General features: G+C 45.6%; 2 protein-coding genes and 1 long non-coding RNA gene across 5 annotated transcripts; 2 read left to right on the top strand and 1 right to left on the bottom strand.

Annotated features, from left to right (window-relative positions):
• CTSK (cathepsin K) lies at window positions 1-7018 on the top strand. 3 transcript variants are annotated; one of them, XM_028709572.2, is made up of 8 exons: window positions 1-238; window positions 1948-2080; window positions 2438-2560; window positions 3233-3388; window positions 4136-4354; window positions 4453-4618; window positions 5490-5595; window positions 6747-7018. In XM_028709572.2, the coding sequence occupies exons 2-8, from the start codon at window positions 1949-1951 to the stop codon at window positions 6844-6846; spliced, it is 1002 nt and encodes a 333-aa protein (XP_028565405.2). In that variant the 5' UTR covers window positions 1-238; window position 1948; the 3' UTR covers window positions 6847-7018. The 3 variants fall into 3 exon arrangements, with proteins under 3 accessions (XP_028565405.2, XP_028565406.2, XP_028565407.2); XM_028709573.2 differs by lacking the exon at window positions 1-238 and adding an exon at window positions 1315-1437; XM_028709574.2 differs by lacking the exon at window positions 1-238 and adding an exon at window positions 1457-1647.
• Window positions 4529-16436, bottom strand: LOC114586296 (uncharacterized). Its single transcript, XR_003704094.2, has 4 exons — window positions 16314-16436; window positions 12196-12314; window positions 11207-11393; window positions 4529-4636 (listed from the first exon to the last, which is right to left on the bottom strand). It is a non-coding gene; the product is annotated as an uncharacterized LOC114586296 (long non-coding RNA).
• Window positions 11231-20040, top strand: CTSS (cathepsin S). The gene is made up of 8 exons (XM_028709579.2): window positions 11231-11448; window positions 12221-12353; window positions 13736-13858; window positions 15042-15191; window positions 15947-16171; window positions 16707-16872; window positions 18520-18622; window positions 19584-20040. The coding sequence occupies exons 2-8, from the start codon at window positions 12222-12224 to the stop codon at window positions 19681-19683; spliced, it is 999 nt and encodes a 332-aa protein (XP_028565412.2). The 5' UTR covers window positions 11231-11448; window position 12221; the 3' UTR covers window positions 19684-20040.
• Window positions 20041-21061: the final 1021 nt, after the last annotated feature.

The following is a 21061-nucleotide window of genomic DNA, read 5'->3' as shown; positions in this document are numbered from 1 at the left end:
AGCCCCCCTCGTTCTCTTACCACGGGTCAGTCTGCAAACCTGAGTAAACTTTGCCTGAGACAAACAGCCCAGATTTTCCACCGCCTGGCTAGACTTCCTCAAAACCAGCTCAGCATAAAGCCAAGCAGCCCGCGGGCATTCGTCCACTCAGTTGCAATCTTTGGGTATTTTAAAAAGCAACTTCTGCCCTGCAGACCTGCCCTTGCAAGAGAACTTCGGTGGCTGAGTTTTAACTCAGGTAAGACAGCTGTAGAAGAGAGGGGGTGACTGGTCTACCAATTTCGGTTTCTGCTTTTTTCAGTCCTCTGCATCATTTCATGATTTATTTGTTTTTTAAAAATGCATTTTAGCATGTATTTCAACTGATAAACATCTTTTTGCATGCAATTTTTGCCTAATATACACATTGTTTGCAGGGAATTTAACATAATACATTTGGTTGCAGTTTTCACTAAACTGCATTTTTATTCATATGAATTCTTATACCGACTGAGCATCAGAGAAATGCATTGCAAAACCTGGAGAGCGGTGAATTTTGAAGGATGGCTGTGTTTCAGTTTACGTGTTGTTTTGAGAGAAGCACAAATTATGTGGGTTTGCATTGAAACATGGGCCAAATCAAAGATGTCTTCTCCATCAACTAGACGACCCTTCTAGGGTGGGAAGTGGGTGGGGAAAACTCTATGATCCTATTATCTATGATCCCTTCATCCCTTATTAAGGCTCAAACCTTCCTTAAGGCTCAAACCTCCCAACAACCCTAACCAATGTGGCCGATGGTCAGCGATGGTAATCTAGACCTGCATCATCTGGAGGGCAACATGTTGGCCATCACTGCTACAGCCTTGTGGTGGTTTGTCAGTCATCCAAATCAGGCATGTAATTGGTCCTCTGCAGATGTTGCCGAGAGACTCCCTCTCTGGCAACCTGGAGATTTGCTGCCAGCCAAGCGTCAACAGCACTGAGCTAGATAGACCCAGTGGCCCGACTCAGGATAAGACAGCTACTTCTTACGTTCCTCTTTAAATCAGCCCTTTCTTCAGAACCATGAGGACTAGAATCTTACTTTATTTTGGGGGGTGGGAGGAACAAAAAATCCTCTGAAAGATCCCCAGTCCCATCTCTAGGAAGGGCTGTGAAAGGCTCCTGTCTGAAGCCCTGAACCTACAGGGTTCCACTGAGATTTAGCTTGCCCCAGTTTTTCGGTTTATTTTTTTTTGCTCCCTACGGAGCTGAACAAAGGTAACCAGATCTTGGTTTTGCTGAAAGTGATGACGTATGGCGCTGTTTAGTGTATTAATGGGAACCAGCTGTGGCGCTGCACGTGACTCTTTTATCTTCCTAGTCCTTTCAAAGGACGGGTTTTGGGGAGAGAGAGGGGGGAAGGGGCTGTAGAAGACAGAAAAATAACTTGTTTTCAGCAGAAGTGCCGTCCAGGTAGGTTTTGGGAGGCAGCAGTCCAACGCCCCACCTGGCAGAATGAGGGGGGACCCCAAACTTACCAAGACCAGCTCACTTCTTTTTGAACTCAGCAAACTTTACCAATCTAAAGAGCTGGCCTTTCCTTCAAAGAGCTCAGGACAAGCATACGTGGTCTTACCCAGTCAACACCCCTCCTCGTGTTATACCTTACAATGACCCAGTGAGGTCAGTAAGATTGGCAGATGAGGACTGGCCAGAGGTCCCACTCTAAACTTCCTGGGTGGGTGGCTGGCTGGGTTTGATCCTGTGCATCCTTACTCCCAAATCAGATCCAGCATCCATTAAAAGCGTGTGACTTCCTGCAAAGGATCCTGGGAACAGATGTTTGTTCCAGGTGCTGGGGATTGCAGCAATGTGAGGGCTATGCTACAGTGGGCAGGATTATTTGGGGGAAGCCATGTGCTTTAAATGTGACCCGATACTTTCCTCCCTTCCTCATCCTTGCCCTCCTTTCTCCCGTTCCAGGATGTTGTGGACCACCTTCATACTAGCTGCCCTGTTGCCAATAGCCAAGGCTACTGATGGCTCTCCTGATGGAATGCTGGACTCTCAGTGGGAACTCTGGAAGAAAACCCACAGGAAGGAATACAATGGCAAGGTAGGGGGACTGGGCAGCAAGGCAGGAAGGGGCATTGGCCCTAGCTGGTTCTGAAAATCCTCCTCAAATCTTTGCGGAACAACTCTAGTGGTTGCAAGATGGGCTGCTTTTTGTGCAGCATTGCGAGGAACAAAGATCTACCTCTCTGCTAGCAACAATTTGTTCACGCAGAGGGAATACCTGAAATTGTGCCCTTTGCACACAATAGAAACCATTTCTGCTCCCTGCAGAACAGCAGGTGGTCAGGAGGGGTCCAGGTGAAACCTGGCTGGGGGCCACTTCTGGACCAAGGGCCACCAGGGCTTGTCCTGTACATTAAGATCTTGAACTAACCTTTCGTCTTTTCGTAACCTACAGATGGATGAGGTCTCCCGGAGGCTTGTATGGGAGAAGAACCTTAAATACATCAACACCCATAACTTGGAATTTTCTCTGGGAAGGCACACTTTTGAATTGGCTATGAACCACCTGGGAGATATGGTAGGTAGTGCTAGTGGTGGAAATTTCCTGGGGACATCTCTGCAGCGAAATAATCCCAAAGTGAAGATTGGTAACCTTTTAACTTGGGTGGGGGGATGGTGGTAACTGCCAATATTTTAGCTGACCAACCCCATGCAAAAGGCTGACTTATTTTTACATCCACTTGCCTCCACTGCTAATCCGGCTTCACTTCTGTTACCCTTCCACCACCTCCTTATAAATGTCTCCCTGGCCTCCAGTTTCGGAAAAGCCTAGTAACCTGGGACACCTCTAGAAGTTCTTTTTACAGCACACGTATGACGATTCATGTTTATGATGAATATCCAGGCTGTGACACGTGATCCTAATTTCAATACTATTTGCACCTGCAAGCGTTTCAGGTGGTCAAACTGCTTCATTTCCAATCAGTGCTTATCCCTGTAGCTTCTTGCTGAAACGTTTCATGCCAGTAATATTCTAGTGTTTGTTTTGGGTTATTTTGTATCCACACCCTTTGTTGCACTATTAGCCTGTCTGGGCAACAACAGCATTTGGGGGTAATCCTGTTGCGTACCACTTAAAGACTACAGAGTTAAGCAGAATATAAATAGTTGGAAAAAATGAAGAATGCAACTCACAGAGTACAAATGCATCCATCCACCTTTCGCTCGCTCGCTGTTTTTCCTTCTCCAGACCAGTGAAGAAGTTGTTCAGAAGATGACGGGGCTCAAAGTCCCTCCCTCACGCAAACCAACCAACGACACCCTCTACATCCCAGACTGGGAAAAGCGGGTTCCTGACGAAATGGACTACAGAAAGAAAGGCTATGTTACTCCCGTCAAGAATCAGGTGAAAATCCTCATCTCTTTTTTCTGTTTACAGCTTCTTGCTGGGTGGGCCTTAAGTCATCCCTGCATGGCTTGTGATGCTGTCTGCTCCTTCCCTTTGGTCCAAGGATCCAACTTTAGACAAAAGGAGGGCCTTCTTCACACACACACACACACACACACACACACACACACACACACACTGCACAGCATAGTCAAACTCTGGAATTTGCTCCCACAAGAGGTAGTGATAGCCACCAACCTGCATGGCTTTAAAGGAGGATTAGACAAATTCACAGAGGAGAATTTTTTTAGCTATTGTGTGTGGGTGGTTGTGTCTTTATGCTCCTTCAGAACCACGCCGGGCTCTGTCGGGAGGAAAGACACAAATAATAAGCACAAAATAATAATAGCTGTTACCCTGTTTGGGGAGCCATGATAATGACTCCCAAATGATAAAGATAATAAAGAAGAATTGTGTTTCGGGAGTCATGGTAATGACAATATAGAGTAATTCTGTTTGATGAGCAATACTAATGATAATTAAGAAGGATTGTGTTTTGAGGGCCGTGGTAATGATAATAGATGCTAATTCTGTTTTTGGGAGCCATGGACTAATCCAATCATACTGTATACCCAATGCAGAGATGCAGAAGACTTATTCACCCTGGAGCACAAGCAAGGCCAAATAGCACACCGTTTTGGGGAAAGGCTGTTTTGATCACAACCGCTTCTTGTTTTGAGTTTATTCCCCCTTCTTTCTTGGCAGGGCCAGTGTGGGTCCTGCTGGGCTTTCAGCTCTGTGGGGGCCTTGGAGGGGCAGCTCAAGAGGAAGACTGGCAAGCTGCTTAACCTCAGCCCACAGAACCTGGTGGACTGCGTGACCGACAATGATGGCTGCGGGGGCGGCTACATGACCCATGCCTTTGAATACGTGAAGGAGAACCGAGGCATTGATTCGGACGATTCCTACCCATATATCGGCCAGGTAATGGGAAACCTGAGCTCCAAACCCAAAACTCTACTGCTCCTCTGCACAATCTGCCATGCTCTGTATTCACCCTCTCCTGTTCATCCACCTTGCAGGATGAAAACTGTATGTATAACCCAACTGGTAAAGCTGCCAAGTGCCGTGGTTACAGGGAGATCCCCGAGGGGAACGAGAAGGCCCTGAAAAGAGCTGTTGCCAGGATAGGCCCCATCGCTGTGGGCATCGATGCCAGCCTGGCCTCCTTCCAGTTCTACAGCCGAGGTAAGAGAGGATGGACTACTGTAGCAAAATGGCAAACAAAAATGCATAGATTGGGGGAAAGTCAGCATAAACGTCCATAGAATCATGGCAATAACATGGAGAAAGGCATAAGATTTGGGGAAATGGCATGCCAAACTGTATAAGGCAAAATATTACACACTCATTTTTTAATAATTAACTGCATTTATAAGGAGCTTAAAGTGGCATCTACATAGTTCTCCCTCTCCTCATTTTACCCCCACAACAACCCTGTGGCTGAGGGGGATGCTTAACCCTGGACTTCCTTGTCCTGGTATGACACTCAAAGCTTAACAACAACCCTGTGTGGTAGGTTAGGCTGAGAGGCAGTGACCAGCCCAAGGTCACACCCAGGGACCACTATATGGCCAAGTGGAAGGATTTGAACCCTGGTCTCTTCCAGGTCCTAGTCCAACAGTTCAACCACCACACAGCACTGGAGACGGTACAATTTTGGCATTTTTTTGCAAGGTGGACTTTTTAGTCTCGTAATCTGGGGAACCGGGTTCGCGTCTCCGCTCCTCCACATGCAGCTGCTGGGTGACCTTGGGCCAGTCACACTTCTTTGAAGTCTCTCAGCCCCACTCACCTCACAGAGTGTTTGTTGTGGGGGAGGAAGGGAAAGGAGAATGTTAGCTGCTTTGAGACTCCTTAAAGCGAGTGAAAGGCGGGATATCAAATCCAAACTCTTCTTCTTCTACTACTATGGAGGAAAGATCTGCCATAGCTGAATTTAAGATTGGGAAAAGGAGGCACTAAAACTGACTAATTTGTCCATCCCGTTTTGAGAACCACAGACAGAGCTTGCGATAGACTAAACTGAGTCACACCCTGCCCCTTCTGGTTTCCTTAGGTGTGTATTACGATGAGCAATGCGATGCCGGCAACATCAACCATGCTGTCCTGGCCGTGGGCTATGGGACTCAGAAAGGCACCAAGCACTGGATTGTTAAAAACAGGTACATATCTGAAGTTTTCTAAAAGTATGTCCAAGAATGGTGGGTTTGGGGAGCTCGAATAGGTGGCTAAGAGACTTTTACTGCGAGGCTGGAAGGAGGACAAACATCCACCATCTATCAGCCAGTGGCCTGAATATCCCCTTGCCCTTTCTATATTTAGACTTGTGGTTTGTTAAGGACTTGCTGGGAATTGTAACTCTGAGAGGGGTAAACTACAGTACCCAGAATTCTTTGGGTGAAAGAATGTGCTTCAAATGTGCTTTAAAGATACAGCGTGTACAGAGCCTCAGTATAAGGCAGATTCCTATGTTTCTTCGACAGTCAGAGGCAGATGCTTGTGGGTTTCCAACAGGGATCTGGGTGGCCGCTGTGAGAACAGGTTGCTGGACTAGATGGGCTCCCAGTGGCTTGAAAAAAATGGAGTTGGAAGGTACCCCAGGGTTCATTTAGTCCAACCCCTTGCAGTGCAGGAATCACAGCTAGTTCATACATCATGACAGATGGCCTCCCAACCTCTTTTTAAATACCTCCAAGGAAGGAGAGTCCACCACCACCTTTCGTGGGAGTCTGTTCCGCTGTCAAACAGTTCTTACTGTCAGAAAGTTATTCCTGATGTGGAAGCCGTTTAGAAATTTGAAGATGGTTATCCCGTTTCCTATCAACCAGGCTAAACATAACCAACTCCCTCAGCCGTTCCTCATAAGACTTGGTTTCCAGAGGATCAGCCCTCCTCTGGACATGTTCCAGCTTGCCAGGTCCAGAGGCAGTCAGTCTAGATTCCAAGGTTCTTGGGGGCCTTCGGTCGCTGTGAACACAGCTTGCTGGACTAGATGGGCCCCTGATAGGCCTGATCCAGCACCCGGCTTCTTTTGTACTCATGGGCAACTCCTGCACATGAAAATTGCATCTCTACACTCCTGACGTTGCTGGTCCCAGGCGATTTTGGCTTTTGAAAGCAGTCACCACCGCTTTAAGTAGAAGCAGGAAATGAATAGATACCCAGAGCAGATGAAACAAAACAGAAGTGACATCTCACCTGCCTGGTTAGCTGAATTTTCTAATGTGTTGGCTGACAGAGAATGTTCATCCACATTCTTTCTCTCTCTCTCTCTCTCTCTCTCTTTCTTTTTCTCTCCCTCTCCTCCCTATAGCTGGGGGGAAGATTGGGGCAACAAGGGCTACATCCTGATGGCCCGGAATATGGACAACGCCTGCGGGATTGCCAACCTGGCCAGCTTCCCAAAGATGTGACCAGTCCATGCATGCACTGCCACACCAGAAGTGGCCCTCGTGTCAGCAAATGGCTGGCTTCCTGAGCTGACATTAAGGAGCACTAACAAGGGACTTCCATGAAAGCTGTTTTGCTGCAATGATATAGGCAGTTGTCTGTGACAGCATATTAAAAAGCTTTCTTTCATTTTCATTTTTTTTAAACACAAAATGTCTCTTGGTTCTTCCTCTGCAAGAAAAATGGGAAACTTACTAATATTAGGAACACATTCTCTCTCTACCTCAACTTCAATGCCAATACAAAATCCAGCATAGATTAATGCAGATCTTTTTATTGAGCTGATTCTTGGATCCCAGAATGAAAATTTTCCCAACGCGAAAGAGCCAGGGTCTCTACACTTGGGTATTCCTCTCTTATCCAGGCAAGTGAGAAGCGTTTTCAGAGTGTAAGGACACATCCCAGCAGGGCAACAACCTACAAGGGGAGGATGCAAAGCAGGGGCTGATGAGGGGTGTGTGACTTGGTCTTGAGGGCCAGATAGAGAGGGCTGAAGGGCCGTGTTTGCTCACTGCATCGGAGCCTGAGGTTCCACATGCCTGGTGTATGCAAATCAGGGCATCAGAACATCCTCAAGCAGAGAAAGCAGGAAGGAACACACAGAGTAGATCACTCAAGCAAGTGAGCCAAGCCACGTCCTCCATGAATGACCAGTCCTGGTGAGGTGGAGCCCACAGTCAGGAGGGTGCAAGATCCAGCAGGCGTGCTAGGTCATATTTTGGGTATGAAGCAGCCCAGCAAGGTCCAGCAATCAAGTGAACAAAGGTGGTCAAGGACAGAATTTTAAGGGACTCAGAGAAAGCCCTAGGAGCAGGCAACTTGCTAAAAGCAAGTCTCAACGAAGTCCTTTTTATACTCCATGAATGCTTTTTGTGTGCATTATCTGCTTGGGCCAGCAGGGCTAGAGGAGTGTGAGGCCTGGAGGTGAAGAGGTGGTGCTTCAATGAAATCTTGAAGGGGGCAGCAGTCTCTCAGGGAGGGAGTGGGGGAGTGGTCTCAGGTTGACTCAGTTGCTGCCACTGGATCGCTGCTACAGCTACAAGTTGGGATCATAATGACAAAGAGGAATTGGGGTCCAGTCCATCTAGCATCCTATTTCCAACTCAAATCAGCCAGGTGCCCCTGGGAAGCCCCCAAAGCAGGGCACAAAGGCACCAGCTGTCACCTGCCCCCTGCCTGGTTTTCAGGGGTATAGTGCATCTGGACTTGGAGGTTTGATTTCAGTCTTGGCAATTGGCCATGGATTTGCTCAACCTTTTGGATTTTTGAAAAAGCCATGTGAACCAGTGGCCACCAACCAAGGTGGGGTGGGGTGATTTCCCAAAACTAGCAATGCCTTGTGTCAAAGAGCTTTCTTTTGTTCTGAATTTACTAGCAATTAGCTCAGTAGCAGAGCTTCTGTTTTGCATGCAGGTCCAATCCCTGGCATCTCTAGGTGGGGCCAGGGAAATGTCCCACCTGAAACTCCAGAAAGCTATTGCCAGTCACTGAAGACAATGCTGAGCTTGTTGGACAAACCGCCTGACTCGGCATAAGGCAACTTTCTCAGTTCCTATTCAAACTGGCCGTTTCTTCAAAACCATGAGGTTGTTGTTTTTAAAGGAAGGGCTGTAACTCCGTGATAGAACACCAGCTTTTCATGCAGAAGGTTCCATATTCATATCCTTAGGGCTGCGCTCCTAAGTGAGATTCAAGTACCAGTCCTGAACATGAGTGGGAAACAAGCATGTCATCCTGTCCTTCGCTGCAGGGAGCAAAACTTCTAGACTTGGTCCAACTTGGCCTGGCTTTTTGAAATGTTTACTATTTATTAATTTTTTAAAAAAAAATTCTATACCACTATGCCATTTAAAAAGAAACCAAAGCGGTTCACAGCAATGAAACATAAAACCATAAAATAATTTTGTTTTTTGTTTTTAAAAATGAGAGTTAAAAACAGGCATCAATTAACCATTGAACAATGGCATATTCTTAATTTCCTGCATAGGCCTGTCAGAACAGAAAAGTTTTCAGCAGGTGTTTAAAAGTTGGCACAGAAGACACCTTGGTTTCTTCTTGTTAAATGAGCCTTGCCCACTTGGGGGATGACCAAGAACACTTCTGCAGATGTTCTCAGCAATTGAGCTGGATATATAAGGGTTCAGGTGGTCCCTGAGGTTTCCTGGACCTGAATTGTTCAGGCCTTTGCAAGTTAAAACAAGGACTTTGAACCTTCTGCAAGGGTGCAGAAAGCATCAGTGAGCTCAGGAAGAGAAAACTGGCAGCAGCTGGGTCAAGTTTTGCTTCTCCTTTCTGGTGATTACAGGAAGGGCATCAGCTGAATTTTGTTGAGTGCAGTGACTTGGGCCGCTTTCAACTCAAGAGTCAGGCCCCAGTGCATACGTGTGGGCGAAAGAGGACCTTTCGCTGTGGCAAGTGTCAAAAACCACTTGTTCCCTCAGGCCAGCTGCTTCTTGTACAGCAAAGCCAAATTCTTACAGTCTCTGGGTTCGACATGAGCCAGCTCCCTCCATGCCACACTAAAGTTAAACCAGTTTATATTTTCATGGCTCACCGAATTCTAGGGACTCCTTCCTGCTTCAGGTTTTTGAGAGGGTCTAGAGATCTTTTATGGGACACGGGTGGCGCTGTGGGTTAAACCACAGAGCCTAGGACTTGCTGATCAGAAGGTTGGCGGTTCGAATCCCCACGACGGGGTGAGCTCCCATTGCTCGGTCCCAGCTCCTGCCAACCTAGCAGTTCAAAAGCACGTCAAAGTGCAAGTAGATAAATAGGTACCACTCCGGCGGGAAGGTAAACGGCGTTTCCGTGCGCTGCTCTGGTTCGCCAGAAGTGGCTTAGTCCTGCTGGCCACATGACCCGGAAGCTGTACGCCGGCTCCCTCGGCCAATAAAGCGAGATGAGCACCGCAACCCCAGAGTTGGCCACGACTGGACCTAAGGTCAGGGGTCCTTTAGAGATATTTTATTCCAGCAAAGTCAATTGACTCCTTGCCTGACCTCCTGATTGGTTTCTTTAGCTGTGATTCCTGCACTGCAGGAGATTGGACAAGATGACCATTAGGGGTACCTTCCGACTCTACCATTCTGTGATTATAGGCTTGGGAAGCCTGGCTGGATCAGGCCAAAGTGGGTATATGTTACTCAGAATCCTGCTTCTCACAATGACCGGTCAGATGCCTCCAGAAAGCTTACCAGTGTGGCTGGATGCCAACAACCTTCTCTCACTGTCTCTCCCCAGCAACTGGCATTCAGTAGTAGGCTGCCTCCAGACCTGGAGGCTTCACATTGCCATCATGACTCACAACTTCTGAGAGACGTCTGCATCCTAAATTTGTGCCATCTGTTTACATCACCAATATCAAACTGGAAGAAGGAAGGCCAAGGAAGAATCATGGCTCAGTGGAAGAGCGTGTGGTTTGCAAGCAAAGGTTTTGGGTTCAATCCTTGATGCCTCCAGAAAGGGCTGGGAAAACACCTCATCTGAAACCCTGAGGAGCTGCTTCCAGTCCGTGTTGACAGCACTGAGCTAGATGTGCCAAGGGTCTTATTCAGTATAAGGTAGCTTCCTCTGCTCCTAACAGATTGACTCAGGGAGGACGGATCTGTTACTGGTTACTTGTACAGTACTAGTAACTTTACTTGCTTTACTTGGATTAGGGATGGGGGAAGAATTTGGATTGGGTCACATTTTTCGGTGAGCTCCCCAGGTCACACTTCCCAAACTTAGTACACAAACTGAGATGCACCTGTCTTTCAAAATCTGCCCATCTCCAAATTTTGCAGTGCAGTTCTCCAATCAAAACTGTGTGCATTAAGGAAAAGTATCTGCCTACAAATTCAAATATTAGTGGGAAATGACCAACAATGCATTGTATTATGGAAAATTGTATTTTAAAAATGTATGTATTAAGAAAAATGCTGACAGATATTAGGGAGGACTTAAAAAAACACCATTGCAATTGATGCACAAATAATTGTGAACTAAATTCAGTACAGGAAAAAAGGAGAGACACTGAGAGGAACTGAAATTGACAGATTCATCAATTTCTAATCTGGCTTGATGCAGATCATATATCCTTCAATGTGTTTCACAACTAGTTTAAATCTTAATAATATAGACACACATCCAGCGAGGGAAAGAAGCCCAGTTACTGGTTGTGTGAGCACAATCTGTGTTGAGAGATGCAGATGCAGAAGATAAATGCACGGCATCCTGTGAAGTGGGGAACCAAGCTAAACTTTCCTTGTTTCATAATCTCCTACCGAGCCTGAAGATGTAGCAAATCAATTCACAGTCATCTTGCATGCTCAGATTGCTCACCATTGTAATGAAAGCAAGGCATTTCCTTTATTGGGGTGGGGAGGCCCATGTGACATTGAGCATAAGAAATCGAAAGTAGCCTTTTTATCAACAGCATGCGGGTGAAGCAGGAGCAGTGTTGTTGAAAGGTTCAGCCGGAGAAACAACATAAGAAAGGGGCTCCTGGAACAGGAAGGTTTCTTACACCCTAAAGAAGAGGTCAAGAGAGAACACCCAGCCTCAGTCTGCTGAAAGACATTCAGGTAGGTATTTATAAGGAGAGACTTGGAGAAAGAGAATTTTTTCCTCCCCTTTACTGATCTCTTTCGGAGCAATTGAGGAAGTAACTTTATTTTTTCTTTTACAAAAGAGTGTAGGTCCATTAAGAGGGGAGGGCACCCTCCAAAAGGCTGAGATACTCTCTCTCTCTCTCTCTCTCTATATATATATATATATACACTAAGTGGTTTAGAAATGCTTTTAAATAAGTAAAATAGGGGTAACTTTTATTAGGATCAACCCCAAAAAAAAACAAAACAAAACAAAAAAACAACAACCCATAAACTGTGGCCAGCTTTTAGGCACTGCAGAACTCTTTATTGGGCAAAATGTTATGGAAACGGGAAGACTATTCAGGTGAGGTAGGTAACAAAAGGAAAGTTGGAAAAGGAGGCTAGAGATTGTTGTTAATTTTATTTAGTACCTGCCCTTTGCCCTAAGGTCCTATGGTTGCTCACAGCAATTTAAAATACAACAATTTATAGCATATTAATATTTGAGGAATAGGGTGGGTCCTAAAATATACACATAGCCATTAGGGCTGGATATAGACTGTGCTTACAATGAAGACTGCAGGCTATGTTTCTCCCAGGTGCTGAATACCAGATTAAGAACATAAGAATGGCATCCCAATTTCCAAGTGGTGAGAGATTCCAAGTGCTTACCCAGGGTTCACCTCACCCTGGAAGCCACCTGTCTTATCGCTATGACACCAACAACCCTGTACTTACCAGCTTTCTGTGTCTGCCTCAGTAGGATGGAACTGTGGGCCTGTGTTTTCCTGGCATTTGCTGCTGCTGCTTCGTCTGCATACTGGGAGAAGGACCCCACACTCAACAGGCACTGGGAGCTTTGGAAGAAAAAGTATGGCAAAACATACAAAAATGAGGTATGGGCACAAGCTGTCGGCATTGGAGCATGGGTGTAGAAATTCCAGTACTGTCGTACCTTGGAAGTCAAACGCCTTGCCAGTCGAACGTTTGGGCTCCTGAATGTTGCAAACCTGGAAGTGATTGTTCCCGTTTGTGAACATTCTTTGGAACCCGAACGTCCGTTGCGGCTTCCGATTGGCTGCAGGAAGCCCACACAGAAGGCTTTGAAAGCCTTGAGACAGAGTAAAATGTGGAAATGGTTGCAAAGAGTGCCGGGTGAGCAGAAGAGCGATGAAAGGGCAAATGTAGAGGTTCAAAGGGGAAAGAACACCCTGTGATTCCAGGGGTATCAGGCCAGGTCTACAGCAAGGCCAAGTAGTCAAGGTAGCTGGAGTGAGAGCCAAGATAGTGCTAATGCAAAGGCACCCGGTCTGATAATGGAGTAGGGGAGGCAGGCTTGGGGCCCTTGAGATGTTGCTAGACCCCAGTTCTCACCAGCCTCAGCTGCTAAGATCGGGGGGGGGGGGGGCAGGCACTTGAGTTCCCCATTCCTGTCCTAGAGAATACGAGCAGGCATTAAGTAGATATAACAGTTGTTTGATCAGTTAGAAAACTGAAGCAGAGGCCAATAAACGGCACATATCACAATAATAAGTATAAACTTCTGCAACATCCTCCACTATGGGCTGGCTGTGGGCAGAAACCAACAGGCCGAAAGGACCGATTCTGTTTGTACGGATACTAATCAACAACTCTGATGTAGTGGGATACTTAGGACTCATCCATACTTACCTTTTGCCCTATGCTTTTTAGGCACAGGTCCACACTTTCCTATTTCCTCGTCTGTGTCTGAGCATTTCCCTCACCTGCCACTGTTTTCCCCAGGAAAACCCCATCTTTAATGCTGAATCAGAGCAAATGGTAATTTGGGCTTTCTGTGGACTGACGTTTGCTGATTCAGCACTAAGTGTAGATGTGACCTTAGTTGCAGGCATTGGGATGAGTTTGGGTTCTGTTTGTATAGATATGGCAGTATTGACCCAAACTTTAAATTGTAGGGTGAAAACAGTCTTATGTTAGTTTAAATAATAAATACATTTTGGTATGTTTTAATTATTGATAGTTTGCCTTATGACAACCTTAAAATGTTATCATCTTCACATAATCAAACTGAGTGATTTGTGTGATTGCCGTGTTATGCTTTGAAATGATGTAGCATTTGGTTCTTATTGGAATCATGTATCAATCAGCATTTTTGTTTTTCTGTCGTGTGAGCCACTTCCAGCACATCTATATGAAAAAGTTGCATATAAATTTATAAAATAGCAATGGTAATAATAATAGATAATTTTCCCTTCATAAACAATGTGAACTTCTGCATTTTTCTTTTTTTTTTAAGAAAGAGGAAGGTGGTCGACGTATGACTTGGGAAAGGAATCTGCAGTTTATCATGTTGCATAACCTCGAACATTCCCTGGGGTTACATTCCTATGAACTTGGCATGAATCATCTGGGGGATATGGTTAGTAAACGAATTTAACATGATTGATGGGTATGTTGGTAATTCTGTCATATTAGAACAAATATGCCACTGATTGAAACCAAATAACTGAAACTGGTTGAATCAACTTCCTGCTGGGATTGAGGAAAACTACAGCAATGCAGGTGGCGCTGTGGGTTAAAGCCTCAGCACCTAGGACTTGCCGATCGAAAGGTCAGCGGTTCGAATCCCTGCGGCGGGGTGCGCTCCCGCTGCTCGGTCCCAGCGCCTGCCAACCTAGCAGTTCGAAAGCACCTTCGGGTGCAAGTAGATAAATAGGGACCGCTTACTAGCGGGAAGGTAAACAGTGTTCCGTGTGCTGCGCTGGCTTGCCAGAGCAGCGATGTCACGCTGGCCACGTGACCCGGAAGTGTCTGCAGACAGCACTGGCTCCCGGCCTATAGAGTGAGATGAGCGCACAATCCTAGAGTCTGGCAAGACTGGCCCGTACGGGCAGGGGTACCTTTACCTTTACCTAAAGGTAATGGGACCCCTGACCATTAGGTCCAGTCGTGGCCAACTCTGGGGTTGCGGTACTCATCTCTCTTTACTGGCCGAGGGAGCCGGCATACAGCTTCTGGGTCATGTGGCCAGCATGACTAAGCCGCTTCTGGCGAACCAGAGCAGCGCACGGAAACGCTGTTTACTTCCCGCCGGAGCGGTACCTATTTATCTACTTTCACTTTGAGGTGCTTTCAAACTGCTAGGTTGGCAGGAGCAGGGACCGAGAGAGGTGGAAAATTTTCATTTCATTTCTAGGGTTCCTCCTAAACATTACTTTTTAATTGTGAAAAAGGGGAGGGGAGTCCATTTCATAAGTAGATTTCAGTATTAACATTTTCATCTTACTGAAGGAGGGTGCTTTAGCTGTGTTACAGAGCTAGCACCGAGTAGTGATGGGTTGGATTTAATGAACTGCAAGTCCTTCCATCCCTAGTCCTTACCCACCTGAGGGAATGAACCCTTTACAGAAAAAATGTGACCGATTCTTGCTTTTTATTAAGTGCATCTATGTTCCTTTATGCATCTTATTGAAATCCATGAAAGTTTCTATGCCATAATAAAATTGGTAGTCTTTAAGTTTCCACAAGACTCTTGGTTGCTTTTGCTTCATGAAGCTATCACCTAACACAGCAACATCTCTGGAATATGTTCCTTCATGTAGACCAGTGAGGAGGTGACTGCTATGTTGACTGGCTTGAAAGTTCCTGACTCACGCATGCACAATTCAACATATTATGTGCGAAGTCTGGGAGTCCTCCCCAACGCTGTAGACTGGAGGCAGAAAGGGTGTGTCACAGATGTTAAGAACCAGGTAAGAGAGGGTCTTTCGGCATTTCCAGACCATCACTGTCTTTGGGTGGGATTCAATCACACCTCAGCAAATTCAAATTGTGCAGTTAAAGCTGATTGTGAGGACTTGCACAACAACCAGCTTCCAGAAAAATCAGACTTTTTGCGATAAGGAAAGTGATTGGCAAGTGCACTGGAAAGTGTGGGGAAATGCCTGCTACAATGTTGTCTAATCTCTCCACAAACAAATGAGAACGAAGGCTCAATGAACGGGTCATCTGGAACTGTCAGGGAACTGACATCGGAGCGAGAGGCGAAGGGGAGGCTCCCAGATGATGCTGGCAAAGGACCCAGCAACAGGGGGAGAAGCAGCTCAGTAGAGGGGGAAGGAAATCAGCGCAACACCAGGGATAAAGGGGGGCAGATGGGGGAATCGGAGAGAGGGCTCCAGGACTCTTCACTGGACATCAGTGAGGAGAGCACAGGTCCTCCGCTACCCACGCCCTCCCTGCGCAGAAGACTCCCGCGCAGTGAGAGGAGGAGGAGACTGGGAGTCAAACAGCTTTTATGTTGGAAGAGGTTTAAGAAACGCCCACTGACTGATTCTGCTAGCGACTGAGGCAGCCACGTTGAGATGGGCTGTGCAGTCAGAACGGTTTAACAAGGCAATTGAGCCTGGAGAGGCGGCAGTTTACGCACAAGTAACTCATACCCATTACAGGAACTTAGCAACTTCTTCCTTTGAAACTGATTCTGATAGCTTCCTCTCCATTTTAGGGTGCATGTGGTGCATGCTGGGCCTTTAGTGCTGTTGGGGCCCTGGAAGGCCAGCTAAAACTCAAGACAGGGAAACTGGTGTCTCTCAGTGCACAAAACCTTGTTGACTGCTCCAGTAAGTATGGAAACCATGGGTGCAATGGAGGCTACATGCGGGCTGCCTTCCAGTATATCATAGACAACAAAGGCATTGATTCGGAAGCTTCCTACCCATATGAAGCCAAGGTTTGTATCATTTAATTTAGATTGAATGTAAACATAAAACACTACAGAGTGCATCTGCAGATTTATTTCAGAATATATCCTGTCATGATTGCTAGCAATGCATTAGAGACTGTTGCAAATAAATTACATTCATTGTACTTACTTACAAAGACGTCCCTCTTCTAAGATGATCTTTGCTTATTGTATGCGTGCATCATCTGGAACAAAGTTGTTCTTTCTTCTTCTTCAGAAACATGATTGCATTCACCTGAATATTTTTGTAAAATAAAACCAGTGCCTTAGTTGCGAAATCAGCTAAAATTATTTGACTTATTTAACTAAGATATAGATTAGATATATCTAATATCGTTATAACAACATTAAACAGGTCAGCGTAGATCCAGCCCTGGTGTCAGCAGTAGTCACTACTGCACACCTTTTAAAACCTGCTACCCACAAGGCGGGCACCTGATCCAGCTTCAGAGTTCTTCTTAAGATCTTATAGTGTTAGGGAAACTCATGGAGGAAAAGCAACTTTATCTTCTTTTTCTTTCAGAATGGAACGTGTCACTATGACCCCTCTGCACGAGCTGCTACCTGCTCTAAATATGTTACTCTCCCATATGGAGATGAAGCTGCCCTGATGGATGCCGTAGCCAATGTTGGCCCTGTATCGGTTGGTATAGATGCAAGTCTAATGTCATTCTTCCTGTTTAAGCGAGGTGAGTTCTACCGTGCTTCCCTGCAAATATACTCTGGATAGACTCATTGGAAATCAAGGGACACAGAGAATTCTGACGGAATAGGAGCAGAAATAGCCAGCTGTTCACTTACTTATTTGTTTCATGTCTGGAGCGGAAATCCATCCAATAAATGCAAACAGTATTAGCTGTTGTTGTTTTCAGTCTGTGAATGATATATACAGTAATCAATGACTCTCTCTTCTCCACCCCACCCCCACTTTTTAAAAATTTTGTTTGCATTGAAATGAATGGCCTTCATTTTTTTGGAAGCCGAACTGCAGTGGAACCGAAACAGCGCTGCGTAAGATGAACATGGGCGGGCACCAAAATCAGTGCTTTCTTTCGTGCCCATCAAAACTAGCTTAAGTCCACTAATTTCAATGGGTCTACTCTGAGTATGACTTAGTTGGATTCAACCCTCTTTGGCATGCAAAGAAGCAGACTCTTTTGCTATCCCAGTGAGGTCAGCCATTTTGTGCAGGCAAGTTGTTCAGACAGGGCTGATTGTGTGTGCATGCACACAGATTAATGGTCTTCTGAAAGCCGCAATTTTACCTTTCCTTCAATAAATTACCGGTATTCAACTGTGTGTGATCCTTGACAATTCCTTGCTGTTCTCTCCATAGATACTTTTCAAGCATTCCACAACCTTGACCCATTTTTAACCCCAAACAGGACCCAATGCAGGACCCACTATGAACAAATAAATTATGCCTTGTATTATTCTCAGGTTTACTGTTGGCCTGTCTAGAACTATTCTTCCCTCTCTTTTGCTTTGGTGTACTAATCTCCTTTTCTCTCCAGTGCTGATGTGACCTACATTTAGTTGGTCCTGAACCCCACCAACTGAATACCAACAGGCTACATAACTTCCCAGGACATTACTAACATTTTCTCAAAACTCTCCCTTACCAAAACACCAATGCCAAACTTGGTATGGAGTTAGGTTACTACTCTAGTGTTATTACTTCCTCCCCTCCTCCAATTAATATCACATTATGATTTTACCTTTGCATCTTTGATACCTGCTTCCCCCACTGTTGTTTGCAGAAGGGCTGTAGCGCAACAGTACAGCACCTGCTTTGTATGCAAAAGGTTCCAGGTGCAATCTCTGGCGTCTGCAGGTAGGACTGGGACAGACCCCTGCCTGAAGCCCTGGAGAGCTGCTGCCAGTCAATCTAGAGAATACTAAGCTGGATAGACCAATGGTCTGAATTGTTATGAGGCAGCAAAGGCTGGCCCTGCTATTTGGCAGAGTGATGCAGGTGCCAAGGGCAACAGCAACCCCCACTATTTCCCCTAGGTTTCCTGACTTAGCCTGCTCTGTGCCCACAAGGCTAGCCTGACACTGTAGTGGAAGATGTTAACAGATAACCACTGCTGAAGTAAGATTCAGCTACCAACCTGATCAGATTCTGTACATGGGATCAATGGGTGCCATCTCTTCCCTCTCATTTGGCAGCCCTGAAGGCAGCTTCCTGTATCCTCTTGGTGGAATATAGCATATTCTGTTGGCCCTAAACTAGGAGGACTATTTTTCAAGAGCAACTTTCATTTGCTTCAGTTTTAAAAATGTACCATACGCTCATACACACCTGAAAGTGATTCTTTATCCTTTTTATGTAGGTGTATATGATGATCCAAAGTGTTCTCAGCATATAAATCACGGAGTCGTCGTAATTGGATATGGAACAGAAGAAGGCAAAGAATATTGGCTTGTGAAGAATAGGTAAGGATACCCTTTAGGGAACCAGCTGCTAAGCCAGCATTGTATATCAGTGAGTCCACTGCCCATCCATTCTGAGACACTTTAGTCTAAAGCAGGCTTCCTCAAACTCGGCCCTCCAGATGTTTTGAGACTACAATTCCCACCATCCCTGACCACTGGTCCTGCTAGCAAGGGATCATGGGAGTTGTAGGCCAAAAACATCTGGAGGGCCGAGTTTGAGGAAGCCTGGTCTAAAGCATTGTTCTTCAACCTTGGGTGCTGAGTTGTTGTCAGGACTCCATGTTTAGCTAATGGGAGTTTTAGTCCAGCAACATTTTGGGGCCCAGGTTTGAAACCACTGTTCTAAAGCATCTACTGTGATTGGGAAATGAAAGGAGGTTGTGTTCTGAGAAAATGTTATTGTTTTATTCTATTTTGTAAACCGCTCTGTGAGTTTGGAGGCTTTTTTTAACAATTAGGAGGTAGGAGAATTTTTTATGAAATAAATAAAAATAAATAAAAGAGGATGAGATAAATTCACGGAGGATAAGGCTATCAGTGGCTTCTCACCACGATGGCTATGACCTGTCTCCACAGTTGGAGGCAGTATGCTTCTGAATGCCAGTTAGTTGCCTCCTGGAAACTACAGGAGCGGAGAGGGCTCATACTCAGGTCCTACTTGTGGGTTTCCCAGAAGCACCTGGGTGGCCACTGCGAGAATAGGATGCTGGACTAGATGGACCACTGGTCTGATCCAGGAGACTCTTGTGTTTTTATGTGTTTCGCCCAGTAGTGTAACGAGGGTGGTGTGACTGGTGTCCCGACACAGCACTGGAAGCATCCCCGTAACATGAGATATTAAGGCTACATGATAATTATTTTTAGTTCCTTACTGAGAATCGTAAGACCCTTGAAAAGCCCCTTGTTCACAATGAAAGTGTTAATTATTCTCCTAATGTCTCATTCTCTGTTATTTCAACAGCTGGGGTCTAAGTTTTGGCGATGAAGGATTCATTAAAATTGCAAGGAATCATGGGAATCGCTGTGGCATTGCCAGCCAGTGCTCCTATCCACTAATCTAGAGAGGATTTCCAGCCCACAGTGGATTGTTCGTCACTGAAAGAACAGCCTATTAGGCAACTAATCTTTAGAGTTTTTAAAAAATCAAACTGCTCTGTTTTAAGAAGAGTGATTGGTCTCCAAAGGCGAGGTCTTCCTGTCAGCTCCACCTGGTAGATCTGAGACAAGCAGCCAAAATGATGATTTATCCTGGTTGATCTTGGTATTTGCTAACCATCCCTTGGGCGCTGTGGGGCTTAATCAGTTAATAATGTAATGTCTGTAGTCCTGCTCTGAACAGCCCAGGCTTTATGTAATTGCCGGATAGTATCGCTGTTACAACCTCAAGGTATGTTGGAATAAAAGCTGTGTCAGGTAAACACAGAAACAAACAAAAACCTTCTGTGGCTCCAGAAATGGCAAGCAAGCCACTTTACAATGATGGATGGGGAATCCTTTTGTCAGCCCGAGGGTCACATTTCCTTCTGCATAACCACTAAAGGCCGTACTGTATACCAGTAGTGAGCATTGGCAAGAGACAAAAGTGGGCAGGGCAACACATGTATATGTTACCTTTGCACAGTAGGCTACAGTTTCTACACTTACATTTCTCCATCCTCCATCCAGATAATCAAGTGGCATTTTTGCTGTTCAAAGACACATTTGCAGCCAGGCAAAAACACCCAAGGTGCAAAAACAGGGCCACTGCATGAGTGTGGCCTGAGAAAAGTTCTGAGGCCCAGAGAAAGGGTCATGGACTACTTCTGGAGACAATACTAAGAATTGATGGTTATTTGTTTTTGATGTGGGTTAAAGCCACTTTAGTTGGAACTACTGTATCTTGGTGGAAAAGGCAGAAATGTGGATTTATTACATAATTCTGGAGAGTGTGAACTCAGCAGGAAAGGGTGGTGGTGGTGATGATTATTTTAGTTGCATGCAAACAACCTTTCAATCTGGTGAGTGAGTGGAGGAAAAAGGCAGGAAAGATTTCAGGGGTGTCCAAACTTTTTTCAGTGTGCCAGATTTGATGACGTTTACCCCAAAGTTGTTTTTTGGGATTGAAGTGTGCCACAGGGGCCGGATTAAATCGACCGGCAGGACGGATTACATCCCCGAAATGGACTTTGGACATGCCTGGATTAGGCAGAGGAAGGGAATCTCAGCGTCTTAAACTCCAAGTAGTGAACATGAGCAGAGGCAAAAGTGGGTGGGACAGCACATGTAAATATTACTTTTGCACAATAGACTTAATAGTGTCTACACTTAACACCTCTCTATCCTCCATCCAGGTAAGGAAGAGGCATTATTGCTGTTCAAAGACACATTTCCAGAATCAAAAACACCCAAGGTGCAAAAACAGGGCCAGTGAGTGTATGTGGCCTGGGGAAAGTTCTGAGG

This window comes from Podarcis muralis, chromosome 16 (genome assembly GCF_964188315.1).
Source record: "Podarcis muralis chromosome 16, rPodMur119.hap1.1, whole genome shotgun sequence".
NCBI classification, from domain to species: Eukaryota; Metazoa; Chordata; class Lepidosauria; order Squamata; family Lacertidae; genus Podarcis; species Podarcis muralis.
Note: the sequence above shows the minus strand (reverse complement) of the source record. Positions and strands in the feature narration are given on the sequence as shown.

Bases quoted from the DNA above. Each gene is read 5' to 3' on its own strand.
- CTSS (XM_028709579.2), top strand. From the start codon at position 12,222: ATGGAACTGTGGGCCTGTGTTTTCCTGGCATTTGCTGCTGCTGCTTCG. The intron at 16,873-18,519 runs GTGAGTTCTACC...CTTTTTATGTAG, and splicing joins ATTCTTCCTGTTTAAGCGAG to GTGTATATGATGATCCAAAG. The intron at 18,623-19,583 runs GTAAGGATACCC...TTATTTCAACAG, and splicing joins TATTGGCTTGTGAAGAATAG to CTGGGGTCTAAGTTTTGGCG.
- CTSK (XM_028709572.2), top strand. From the start codon at position 1,949: ATGTTGTGGACCACCTTCATACTAGCTGCCCTGTTGCCAATAGCCAAG. The intron at 2,081-2,437 runs GTAGGGGGACTG...CGTAACCTACAG, and splicing joins GGAAGGAATACAATGGCAAG to ATGGATGAGGTCTCCCGGAG. The intron at 2,561-3,232 runs GTAGGTAGTGCT...TTCCTTCTCCAG, and splicing joins TGAACCACCTGGGAGATATG to ACCAGTGAAGAAGTTGTTCA.